The sequence below is a fragment of the Crocuta crocuta genome, unplaced genomic scaffold (genome assembly GCF_008692635.1).
Source record: "Crocuta crocuta isolate KB4526 unplaced genomic scaffold, BGI_CrCroc_1.0 scaffold170, whole genome shotgun sequence".
In the NCBI taxonomy this organism is placed as follows: Eukaryota; Metazoa; Chordata; class Mammalia; order Carnivora; family Hyaenidae; genus Crocuta; species Crocuta crocuta.
Genome location: NW_027527853.1, coordinates 6,602,707 through 6,616,149, shown reverse-complemented (window position 1 = coordinate 6,616,149; position 13,443 = coordinate 6,602,707). Strand labels below are relative to the sequence as shown.

Below are 13,443 nucleotides of genomic sequence, written 5' to 3'. Positions count from 1 at the left end.
GGCTCCAGGCTCTGAGCTGGCTGTCAGCACAGAGCCTGACGCGAGGCTTGAACTCATGAACTGTGAGTTCATGACCTGAGCCGAAGTCAGAAGCTTAACCGACTGAGCCACCCAGGTGCCCCTTGAAATTGAAAAATTTTAAAGTTTATCCATTTATTTTGAGAGAGAGAGAGAGAGAGAGAGACAGCATACGAGCAGGGGAGGAGCATAGAAAGAGGGAGAAAGAGAATCCCAGCAGGTTCCGCATTGTCAGTGCAGAGCCTGACATGGGGCTTGAACTCATGAACCATGAGATCATGACCTGAGCCAAAACAGAATTGGACGCTTAACTGACTGAACAACCCAGGCACCCTTATTTTATTTTATTAAAGTAAGCTCTACACACAACCTGGGGCTTGAACTTACAACCCCAAGATCAAGAGTCACATGCTCTACTGACTGAGCCAGCCAGACACTCCTGGAATAGAACTTTTTCTACTTTTAGTAGAAAAGCTTTTTCACTTTTAGAACTTTAATCCATCTGAGATTTCTCTTGGGATATGGTATGAAGCAGGGATTTGATTTCTCCCTGCACATGAAGAGCCAATTTTCCAACATTCTTTGTTCAATAGTTCTTTTTCCATTGATTTTTGAAACCACCTTTCTGGTGGTAAAAAATAATAGCTAATATTTATTTAGCACTTGGTATTTTTAAAGTTTATCATGTATCACTTATTTAATCCTTACCATAACTTTACAGAGTATAGATTCATAATCCATTATTTACAATTCTGAAACTGAAAAGGGTCTAAAATCCATACTTTAAAAAATTCATTTGGCAGCAGAACCTGACCTCACCTGGCGTAGAGCTATTTACAGTCTTTGATTTATTCCTGTTAGTATGGTTATTTATACATTTTGCTGCAGATTATAAATGTATTTGATTATAGGGTGCTGCCCTTTGAGCTTTTGGGTTGTGACATAATACAAGGTATATGCATTGGATTACTCAATCCAATCAGAACCTGAAATCTAAATCTAAATCTTAAAAAAAACCTTTAAATTCAGAAAACCATGTGTCAGGGATTTGAGACATGTGTTGTGGATCAGTATAATGATCATGTCACAGATGAGGACATTGAGATACAGAAGTTAAGTCTCTTGCTCAAGGTCACATAGTTAACAAAAAGAATAATTGATGTTGTTAATATTTTTGTGTGCTTACAGTGGCAGTCACTTGGGTAAATGCATTTTATTCATTATCTCATTTAATCCTCACTACCACCTATGAGGTTCTATTATTATCCCCATTTCACAGATGAAAGAATTGAAGCTTAGAAAGGTTATGCAACTCCCCTGGACACACAGCTGTTAAGTGTGGTGAAGAAAGATTTAAAATCAAGTCAGTCCCGGGGCGCCTGGGTGGCTTAGTCAGTTAAGCGTCCAACTTTCGCTTAGGTCATGATCTCTCAGTTTGTGGGTTCGAGCCCTGCGTCGGGCTCTGTGCTGACTGCCAGCTCAGAGCCTGGAGCCTGTTTCAGAGTCTGTGTCTCCCTCTCTCTCTGACCCTCCCCTGCTCACGCTGTCTCTCTCTCTCTCTCCTAGAAATAAATTAAAAAAATATTAAAAAAATAAGATCAAGTCAGTCTGACATCAATATATTTGATTATTACACCATCCCTTACAAAGCCATATTAGTCATTTCCTCTCTTCTAAATGTCATTTAGAACTATATGTCTACTCACCTCTTGGATATTAAAGAGTAATATTTTAAAAATGTGTATCAGATAATTTTATTCACATGTTAAAACTCTCCTATAACTTTCTACCCCATCTAGAGTAAAATCCAAATTCCTTACAACGGCCCCTTTCTATCTCTCCCAGTAGGTCTCCCACACAGATTTCTCTTTGGCTTTTACACTAGGTGCATCCTCTACCTGAAAGACTCCCCAGATCTTCACACAGGTGTCTCCCACCTGCCAGGTTAAGTGCCTCCTTGGTTTTTCCCTAATTACCCAGTCTAGAGTCTAATCACCCATTTATCTCATCATTCTATTTTACACGGATACAAACATGTTTTATTATTTATCTGTTTACTCTTTTTCTTTCCATTAGGGTATAAGTTCAACCACAGTGGGCACCCTGTCTGTTTTGGTTCCTTTTGAAGCTCCAATCTCTAGGAGAGGTAAGTGGTAGGTACTTAATTTCAGCTGAATAAATGAATGTAGTACATAATCAGTTATATAGGTACCTTGTTATTTTCAGTGGTGGGAACTACATAGAGAAGGTGGGTGTGAAAAGACTAGGAAATGTGAAGATACTTGAACATCAGCTTAATCAGATGTTATCTAACAGTACAAACAGTGCTGAGTGAAGTGTGTGACACACAGCAGGTGCCAAATAAATATTTGTTGAATTAATGAACAGTAAATATTACTAGCTTAGATCTTGGGCAAATTATTTAAACTTTCTAGTTTCCTCACCTCTAAATTGAAGATTAAAACTTACTTTACAGGATTGGCCTAGGAATTATATGAAATAATGCATGCCAAATGCCTACTTCATAGCAGGTACTTAAGTTAGTTTCATTTCCCTTAATTTACTAATTTGTGGTTTACAACAAATTTCTTGTGAGCTCTCCCAGATACATGACCTCATTTTATTTCCATGACCTTCTACACTAGCTTCATTTTACATAGACTCTTCAGGTAAAGAGAAGCCAATGGACAAGTTTTATATGCAGAGTGACATGGTAAAGCAGTGTTTTTATTTAAAAAAATTTTTAAATGTTTTGTTTATTTCTGTCAGAGAGAGAGAGAAAGCATGAACAGGGGAGGGTCAGAGAGAGAGATACAGAATTTGAAACAGGCTCCAGGCTCTGAGCTAGCTGTCAGCACAGAGCCCGACGCGGGGCTCAAACCCACAAACCATGAGATCATGGCCTGAGCCAAAGTCGGACGCTTAACCGACTGAGCCACCCAGGCGCCCCAAAAGCAGTGTTTTTAAATACTTATCTGTTTGTGGCCTCTAAGATGGGCTCGACTGAAGAAGCTGGAGAAATACTTTGACCACTATCATAAAAATCAAGTTTAAGGTGGTAAGGACCTGCACTAAGTGACAAAAGAATGTTTAAAATCAAAACGAATTAAGCGACTGAATAACCATGTTAGAAAAAAAAAAAGGGGGGGGGCTGGGAATTTTCACCTCTGGTGAAACCTGCAACATAAACACGTAAGAAATCAAACTTGGTCTGGCAAAATGGTTGGCGGAAGCCCTTCCCTACAATAGCTATGCAGAACCTGGGGCAAATATGGCAAACACTGGAGTCGTGTCCTAAGTGCCATGGCAGATCTTTATTGCTTTCACCCCTCCCACTGGCATCGCCACCTGAAGTAGAGCATCCTAACGTTGTTAGGATCCTGCTTTCTCTAGCAGTCTGCTGGGATGAGGGTCAGGGCAGTAACGAATTAGAAACCCAAGTTTTTGAACCAGAACCTTATCTAATCGCCGTTTTCCCCTTCTCTAGGAAATAAGGGGACCCTTATTTATCTTTCCTGCCTGTTAACGACAAACAGATGACCACGAACATTTTATCGTAAGCGCACGCCACCCAGCAGAAAGTGCTCACACTCTCCGGCCTCACCCGCGAAGCAGAGGCCCTGGCGGTGAGCTGACGTCACTTCCGGCGCGCTGACGCTCAGTCCGGCGTGCCGACGCCTGCGTCAGCAAAGAGCGGGGCTGGGGGCCCCTGGTTTGAAGTCGTGCGGGTCGGAGGACTGCCGCCTGCGCCGCCGCCTCAGACCCTTGCTCCCCGGCCGCGGCGGGGACGAGTTCGGGCAGGCGGCGGGGCAGNTGCCCGCGGCCTGGGCCTGCGCCGCTCTGCTCTCTGGAAACTAGCGCTTCGGCGGCGCGGCGCGTAGCTCGCGGGGAGCTCCGAACCGCCGGCGCCCGGCCATGGCGGTCTCCAGGTGGGTCTCGCCCCTGACGAGCGGACGGGAAGGTGGCCCAGGGGAGGCACGGTCTTCTCTCAGTGCCCCCGCTCAGACAGGGTCGGTTCCCATTGTCACTGGGCTCCGGCGCCTTCTTCCACAGACTTCGGAGTTCGCCCCTCCGTGGGCGAGGGTTTGGGCTCGAGTTACTCCTCGTAAATCGGTTCAAAATGTCTTTTTTGTTGTTGAATAGACCCCGTGCCACGTTAGAGCTAGTGTTTGCCTTTCCTCACCATGCTTCTCTTCTCTGGTTTCTCTTCCCTCTTTCAGTTCTAGAGCCAGTTACCACCTCTCAGTGTTCTAAGGCAGACGCCTAGCCTCCATTTCATGGGAAAACTTGGTAATAACTGTCGAGGTCTAGGAGATTTGAATTACTGTTGTCTAAATGAACTTCTGATTATGTTAGAAATTATTTATGGCTTTAGGGATGTGTTCTTTCCTGAAGACTTTTTTTTTTTTTTTAACCGTAGAATTCTTTTGTTTAACAGCAGACCTTCAGTCGTAAGTGATCTTTGGCAAGTTCTGTTAGCACCGTCTTTCTTACTAAGGGGTGAAAGTTATCACAGACCTTCACTTATTTTAAAATAATGTTGCCTATCAACAGGAAAGACTAGGAAAACTACGGAAATGCCATAAGATATAAGGCTCTGGGAGGAAAATCGTCTCCTTCAATATAGAAGGTGGGAAAACTTTTTGTTAGAGGTTTGGTTTTGGAAGTGTAAGTAGGGGATAGGCCCTGTGGTGGTAGTCAGGAATCACCACGTTCACTGGAGTTGATAAAGTTTTCGTGAGAACTGCGTCTTTCTACCACTTAGGCCAAAGGAAGCAAGGATAGTTCAGAAAACAGGTAGTTTTCATTCATTTTTTCCACAGTTAATTGAGCACATGCCTTGACAGCCTAGGTGCTCAAGCTCTGTCTGTTTTGTGAGTGAAGAGAATAACCCATCCCTCACAGACTCCCCCGATAACTGATGAAGTCGTGTGTGGGAGAAGTCCATGGGAGTTGGTTTAAGGGAGTTGCTAGGGTCTCGTAGTACGGAGCATCTAATTTTTATTTCGTAGATTAGTTGAATCCATTCGATGTGAGGAAATTCTTATTTTGTGATATATAAAATTGCCTTGAAAGAATAAAATGGCATTTAAAATTTTTGCAAGTACTGGAAGGTGTATTTTCTAGTTTGTTACCTCCCATGTAAATATATACATTATAAATATATAGATACGTCTACTTGGTATGAGATTTGTTTATCAGGTGATACAATGTTTAAGAGAATGAGTAGCTCTTGAAATTACTCTTAGAGCAGATTACGTCTTCACAGTATTGGATATAGTTTTATAGAGACAAAATGAAAGTATTTAAAAAGAGACCGATCTGCTTGGCCTGTGCTAATCTATTTACAGAAGTTTAGAGCACTTGCCTTTCAGAATGAATGAGTGGGTTTTGAAAGCTGCTGTCCTTTGTTCTTGATCTTGGATTTCAAAAGAATGGTGCTCTTTTTTTTTAATGTAGATTCTTTACCAAAATTCTGTTAAATTCTACTTAAAAAAAAAAGCCTGTCCTAGTTTTATGTAAAAGCTACTCCTGTGTATATTTTGGTAATATCATTCAAGGAAGAAACTTTTGAGACACCTTCCGTGTTTTCGGGATACTATTAGTTCTTTTTTTATTTGCAGATTCACTTTAAATAGCAAACTTTAACTTCACTCTGGCCTTCTCTGTGCACTAAGCATGTTTCTTTACTAATGAAATTTCTTTTTTTCCCTGTTGGTGTGTGCTTGCAGAATACAGATTTATTTAACATTTTATACAGAATAGGTGGAAGATAGCTCACGAGATAGAAATCCTATTTGCCAGAATCAAATCTAAAGTATTTTTTTGGACTGTAATATTTAAGATTTTTTAAAATATTTTATTTCAGAGAGAGAGAGAGAGAGAGCGAGCGAGCGCACACATGAACAGGGGAGGGTCAGAGAGAGAGGGAGACACAGAATCCGAAGCAGGCTCCAGGCTCTGAGCTAGCTGTCGGCACAGAGCCCGATGCGGGGCTCAAACCCACGAACCGTGAGATCATGACCTGAGCCGAAGTCGGACACTTAACCCACTGAGCCACCCAGGCGCCCCTAGACTCTAATATTTTTAAGGCCTTGTAGATATTTCCAACAGAAGGGAAATGATTAGTTGGTACCATCATTCCGTCTGATTGCCAGGTTCAGGAATCTGGTAATGATAAACGATTTCTCCCTCTCTCTTCCTCCCCCCATTCCACCAGTCCCCAAATCCAGTCCTGTTAATCTAGCTTTCTAATCTTTCTCTGGCCAGTCTTCTTTCTTTCCATACCAGTTGCCCCAATCCTGCTCTGTACCACCATCATATTTAATCCAAAACACCTGTGACGGCAGCCACTTGCTCTTCCTGCCTCCTATGGCATTTCTAATTTTTTCCCTTTTTTCTTTTTAAATATATTTATTTACTTTTGAGAGAGAGCGAGGGAGTGAATCCCAAGCAGCCTCCAAGCTGTCAGTGCAGAACCTGGTGTGGGGCTGGATTTCATGAACCATGAGATCATGACCTTAATCGAAGTCAAAGCTTAACCAGTTGAGCTACCCAGGCACCCCTCTAATTTATTCTTCACTTCAGCTATATTATTGCTAATATGCAAATTTAATGTCATTTTTCTGCTTAAAACCTTTGAGTTGCCTTCTTTTGCCTTAGCATGAAGTACAAAATAGATTCTTTGTAATCTGGTTCCTATTTCACCTTTTTAGCTTTACCTTCTATCAGGTTCTCTGCATCTCTTGTGTCTCTCTCCTCTTCTCTCGTTTTCATTTTGAATCTGTGTTCTCACCTCCCGTTCTTTCTCTCTGGAACATTTCTTTCCTACCCTCCCAGCCTCCCACCCCAAGTCTGGCTAACCTTAGATTTTGGGTGTAAACTTCTATGTCACTTTGTTTGGGAAGCTTTCTTTGGTTTTAGTTAATCTGATTTACTTGCACCAATGTGTGCTTCTGTCAGTCATAATATCATCTTCTGTAGTTGTTTAATTATTCTCCTCCCTGCTTGGATTTATATGCTCTCTGCAGAGAAGGGAATATGTCTGATCTTTTTTTTCCCAGCAGAGTGCCTGGCTCCTAGTAAGTGCCCTATACATTTTTTTAAATGAATGAGTGATTTTGTTTCTTGCTTTAATAGCTGTCATGATTTTACCATGGTTTATGTTTGTAGTAGATTATTTCCAGTGTTTTCACTGAGTCCTTGTAGTTTAGCTATAGTTTTCCTCCAGGAAGACAAACTTTCACTATAGCCTTGAATATCCGGTCAGGATTATAATTTTAGAAACATAATGGTATCAGAACTGTTTTTAAAAGTTTAATAATATAGTGCAAATCTGTGATAGTGCGGCCTTTTATAATGCAAATTCGATATAATACAATCGTACTTGTACCCTGTGTGATCACTTTTTTTAGACCCGACTTATAGTTTTATAGAGTCTTCGTTTTACTGTACTCTAAATTGTAAGACTGTGGCAAAATTTTCAAATACATGGTCAACTCTTGATTTGTGGGAGAGTTAAGTCTTATAAACAGCTTTGAGACTCTAAAAATGGAAATACAATGGTAGTATTGGAAGTTTTCTGTAAAATGCAGTGAAGTATTACTGAAAAATGTATGACTCTTTTAGACTTCTTAAAAGTTTTTATTTAAGTAATCTCTATACCCATCTTGGGGCTTGAACTCATGACTCTGACACCCCAAGGTCAAGAGTTGCATGCTCTTCCAGCTCAGTTAGTCAGGCATCCCTTCCTTTAGACTCTTAATGTAGGAGTTGAGAACAATGTTGCCCTTAAGATGTGAATACTGGAACGTCAGCCAAGCTCATTCATGAGCTACTTGTTCCCACAAAACCAACCTTAGCAAAAAGACATTAACATACATCACAGCTTTCAGTGTTGCTTTCAAACAGCTGAAATAATAATTGTTAAATTTTTGAATGCTGCTGTTTTGTCTTGTGAACCTTTCTCCCAGTAACATTTATCACTTGGTTGGGCCATCAACAGTAAAGGCAACCTTAGAGGAATTGTTAAGACTTCTGTTCATTACCGAAAATGGTGAATCTGTGAGTGTTAAGTTCCACGGGTTACTACAGTATTTTTTTTTAAAGATTGTTTACCATACCTTTGGCAGTTTATGCCACAGTTGGTTGAGCTGACTATTGTACTTTGACAAGCTAATATGAATATAGTTCTCCCTTGGTCATATAAGTTTAAAAATATAATTTAGAGAATTTTGCCTTAGTAATCTAAGCTATAAAGGTCATGTCTAAAATGTCTAGACAGTAATTATGGTTTGCCTGCATTATTAGAATCTGCATTATTTGTATCTCAAGTGACAAATTTTTGCATTTGAAAATGGTCCACTATCTAGAAAAGTTTCTGGAAAAAAGGGATCATACCCTCTTAGAAAAGAAACAAATTACTACATTTGATCAGAATTTTGCTCAGTTTTGTTAATTCTCTCTGTACTGGTGATACTTTAGAGAAATGTTTCAACAGTCCTGTTCTGCCAAATAAAAGGAAGTTTCTTAGCTTTTCAAAAAAATAATAGTCTGAGCTTTCAGCACAGAGCCTGACGTGGGGCTTGAACCCATGAACTGTGCCATCATGACCTGAGCTGAAGTCAGACACTTAACCGACTGAGCCACCCAGCCGCCCCGGAAGTTTCTTAATGTGGGGGAAATTCCAGAGGATCCTTCCTACTGATAGAGAAGAAGCTAAAATGACATTCATGATTTCTAGGACAGCACAGGTTTCTTGTATTTGCTAGTCCTGTTCCTCCATTGCTGCTAGTTTCAGTTCATTGTAGGATTGACAGAAGGAACTATTGTAAATTGTAGTATGTCAAATATTTCATACTTTAATAAAGAAGTTAGGGACAAAAAAGCAAGTAGAGGCAGAACAGGTATATAGAAGCATTTACATTTCAATTTGTATGGTTTCTTTGGTTTATTCCTCAAAAGTACTTATATACAAAGGGTTTTGTTGTTAAATTGTGATAAAATAGGGGCGCCTGGGTGGCTTAAGTCGGTTGAGCGTCCGACTTTCGCTTAGGTCATGATCTCGCGGTTCCTGGGTTCGAGCCCCGCGTCGGGCTCTGTGCTGACTGCCAGCTCAGAGCCTGAAGCCTGTTTCAGTCTAACTCCCTCTCTGTCTGACCCTCCCCTGCTCACACTGTCTCTCTCTCTCTCTCTCTTAGAAATAAATAAAAAAAAAAATAAAAAAATAAAAAAAATTGTGATAAAATACACATAATGTAAAATTCACTGTGTTAGCCATTAAAGTGCACAATTTTGTATGAACTTTTAAAAGAACGTATTTCTTCTGAAGAACCTAGATTTTATCTTTAAGTTAAAGTCTTGTAAAAGACTGTAGCTTGATGGATGGATCAAGAATGGACGTTAGAAAAAAATATCCTAAAGAAAATAACTCCGTTTGGTTGTACTTTTTCAGCATTTACATAATGAGTATTTATGGAATGCTTTCTATGTTCTAGGTGTTAGAGATACAGCAGAGAACAAAAATGGAATCCTCACTTAAGGAATTTATATTCTAGCGTGGTAGTGAGGGAATGCAGTTTATTCTGGCATGCACCTGGCCTTGCACCTGGCTTTGGTTTGGTTTCACATCTTCATGTTGATTCTCAGTTTTCTCTGTGGTATCTTAAACTAATTTTTCTTGTTTCAAAGAATATACCATTAAAATGGTTTCAAATTATCCACAATGTGATCTAGAAGGTATATATTTAAAAACAGCAGTCTAGAGAATTTCTTGGAAGTTGTTTCTCTTAACCATAACTTTCTTGTTTAATAACAATGTGAGACTTTATAATACACTGTTCATATTAAGATATCTACTTATTTAAGTCACACAGAAAAGTAAAAAATTCAAATAGTTTGTTTTAAATTTTACTGCACTTTTGTTAAGTGTAAAAATGCATAACAAAATGGACAAACCTGACTGATTATTCTCTTAGTTAAGGTGAAGTATTCTCCTAGTTGACCTTATACTGTTTTTTAAAGATATTAAATTTAAATTCTGAGAACATTGAGGTTGGAAGTAGATTTAAGAAGTTATTTTTAGGGGCGCCTGGGTGGCTCCGTCAGTTAAGTGGCCGACTTTGGCTTAGGTCATGATCTCATGGTTCGTGGGTTTGAGCCCCTTGTCAGGCTCTGTGCTGACAGCTAACTCAGAGCCTGGAGCCTGCTTCAGATTCTGTGTCTTCCTCTCTCTCTGACCCTCCCTTGCTCATGTTCTCTCTCTCTCTTAGAAATAAATAAAACATTAAAAAATTTTTTTAAAAACTTATTTTTATACCCTCCCATCTTTTTTTTTTTTTTTTGCCTTTCTCTTTTAATCCCCTCCCTGCTCCAACTCTCAAAGTTAAGTACCTAGCAATCAAAGACAATGAAGCTCAAGGGGCCAAGGCAAGCCAGCCCAAGATTTAGAGGCTCCCTCCCATAGGGACCAAAGCCTAGACATTGGGGTCTCCACTCAGAGCCTGGTAGTAAAAGCTTGTGCAGAATAAGGTGGTTCCAGAGGCTAGCCCAGCCCAGAGGGGCTTTCTGCAGTGGGGCACCCCTAAAAGAGCCAAGCCATGAAAGAAGTGGTGTTTGTTGGCCTTGTTGAAGAGCTCCTTCCCACAGGGATCCAGAAACTGGGCGCTGTGTGCCCTGTAGGTGGCCAAGCTTAAGGCCGTGGCTCCAGACAAGGCACCCAAACGGCGGAAAGCAGCCCCCCCGCCTGGCCATGGCAGTGGAAGGTCACTGCCCCCCCCCCTTTTTTTTAAGTAGTCTCTACCTCCACTGTGGGGTTCCAACTCACAATGCTGAGATCAAGAGTTGTATGCTTTACTGGGTGTTATATGTAAGTGATGAATCACGAAATTCTACAAATCCGGAAATCATTATTACACTACATGTTAACTAACTTGGATTTAAATTAAAAAACAACAACAGCAACAAAAAACAATTTTAAAAAAGATTGAGTTGGGCTCAATGTCATGCCCTTAAGGAAACAAACAAATAGACATAATGAAGACATAATCATTTAATAAAGCCTCTGGAATTGGGAAGAAAAAAAAGAGTTGCATGCCCTACACTCTACTGACTGAACAACCAGGTGCCCCCATACTTTTTTTTCCCTTTAATCCTCAAATGACCGAGGAGTTGGAAACACAGCGTATACTTGTTTATTTATTAAAAATTTTTTAAAAAAATGTTTATTTGTGTGAGAAAGAGACAGAGAGCAAGTAGTAGAGGGTCAGAGAGAGAGAGACACACACAGAATCTGAAGCAGGCTCCAGGCTCTGAGTTGTCAGTCTGGAGTCTGCTTGGGGGTCAAACTCACAGATTTAACCAACTGAGCCACCCAGGCACCCCAACATATACTCGTTTATTATTAATGATAAAGTAGTAACCTAGGACATGGTTCAAAATGCCTATGATTTTTTTCATATCTTTTTATATTTTTACTTCATGAATTATCGTAATGCAAACAGTGAAGTGAAGAGGGGTTAGGTTGCAGCTGCCTGCATAACCTCTACAAACTTCCATGTACTCTTTACTGTTTTCTAGGCAGTCTTAGAGCAGTTGCCTGCAGTCACAAGTTGGTAAACAAAACATGAATCATGTCATGTATAATTCTCTCTGAATTAAAATCCAAATTGAAAATGGGCCAGCTTTCTTATCAGTAAATTCCTAACCAGCAGGTATTGTCAAATATAATTGCCTTATGTTTTATTTATTCTTCCAGTCTTTGGTACCTTTCATACAGCTTGACATCTATTACCTCTTTCTCTTCCATCTGTCTATCCTTCAAAGAATGAAGAATGGCATTTTTTTCCCTACTAGCTATTCTGCAAGAGGAGGTTTAGCCAAAAGAAATATTGTGGGGCTTCTGGGTGTTCAGTTGGTTAAGCATCGACTTCGGCTTAGGCCATGATCTCACAGTTTGTGAGTTTGAGTCCCAAATCTGGTGAACAGGAGCCCCACTTCTCCCTCCCTCCCCCCTTCCCCCACCTCTCTCTCTCTGCCTGCACCTGAGTGCACTCTTGCTCACGCGCTCTCTCTCTCTCTTTCTGAAAAAAAGAATATTGTGGTAAATACTGTGTTTCCTCAATTACTGCTTCTTTTAACTTCCTTTCTCTTCTGATCACCTACCTTCCATCACATCTCTCCCTCACCCAGGGCCCTATCTGCCCTACAAAATAGTACTGACCCTGTCTCATGCCCCTTTCCCTTCCCCTACCAGTTCACTATACCAGCCTTTTCCATTGGGTCCTGACCCTGATGCTTACCCTGCTTACCTCATAGCTGGCTACCCTGTGGTAACAGGTTAGACTTTGCTCTTGTCAGATTGTGGTCTGCTCATCCCTTTGTTCTTCCTTTTGTGTGGTGTTATTCTGCTGATTTGGATAGAGGAAAGGAGAACTCCAAAAACAAACAAAAAACCCAAGGAAGCATTCTTTTATCCCCATTCCTCTAATTCAGGGAGGCAAGGTTGGCTGCCACCGAGGTGGAAGATGTGAGAATAAATAGACCTGGATTAAATGAGAGAGTGAGCTAATCTACTACTCTCTGGACTTTTGGCTGCTGGAAGAGCAGAGGTTACATGGCATGGCATTGGGGTAAAAGGCTTTGCAGAAAGGAGAAGCTAGAGGAACTGTGTGGTTTTGAGTCAGGATCAGCATTAGTTAGAGAGGAGTTGAAGGTCTTTGGGCACGAATGTGGTTCTAATGAAGCTGGGTAGCAGGGAACTAAAGGAAAGGTAGAAAGTGTGGAGATCATTGAAGGAATACAGTACCTATTTCATCGTCTTTTTCAGCTTGCTGTTTTGAAGCAGGCATAACTGCTTTGATTTTCAGAATGCAGACGTACTCCTGTCCTGATCTCATCACATACTGAAACATTCCCTTAGCATCAGTTCTGTTATTTTTATAACTTGTTTTCACAGAGTATAGGTATTACAGATTAAGGGTGTTTCTCAAAGGAAGCAAAAAATTCTAGTATAGCCCCCCCCTTTTTTTTAGCACATGCTTTTTTTGCTTAAAAATGGCACCTAAACTTGGCCCCAAGAAACTTGTCTTTTTCTTTATAATTTTAATTTTAGTAAATCCCAACTAAACAAATATTTGAATACTAAGCAAAAACATTACAAATAATATGCAGAGGATTGTGAGGGATAAAAAGAATCACTGAAGGAGGTGAAGCCTAAGGAGTGTAAAACATCATGTGAAAATGTAAGAGGTGCCATAAATCAAAGCATAATAAATATCGAAATGGGTACTCAAGATGAGAATTCGTGTAGATTTCAGAAGAAGAGTTCACCTCTGTAATACAGTAGCTTCAAATGGTTTCAAAAGGATAAAGGATTTTAAATCTTGATGGATGGTAGGTTGCTCAAGAACTGAACCAAGAAAAGAC

The 13,443-nt window shown here is 40.4% G+C and overlaps 1 protein-coding gene and 1 pseudogene across 3 annotated transcripts in view; one reads left to right on the top strand and one right to left on the bottom strand.

Annotated features, from left to right (window-relative positions):
• Positions 1-3,838: 3,838 nt before the first annotated feature.
• Positions 3,839-13,443, top strand: part of BTAF1 (B-TFIID TATA-box binding protein associated factor 1) — a 102,434-nt gene continuing 92,829 nt past the window's right edge. For all 3 annotated transcript variants that reach the window (XM_077779904.1, XM_077779897.1, XM_077779888.1), the window contains exon 1: positions 3,839-3,947. Coding sequence is in view for 2 of the 3 variants with exons in the window: in XM_077779897.1 (XP_077636023.1) it covers positions 3,934-3,947 (14 nt within the window). In the remaining variant the exon portion in view is untranslated. The remainder of the gene's footprint in view (positions 3,948-13,443) is intronic.
• Positions 10,434-12,929, bottom strand: LOC144244705 (transmembrane protein 256 pseudogene; annotated as a pseudogene).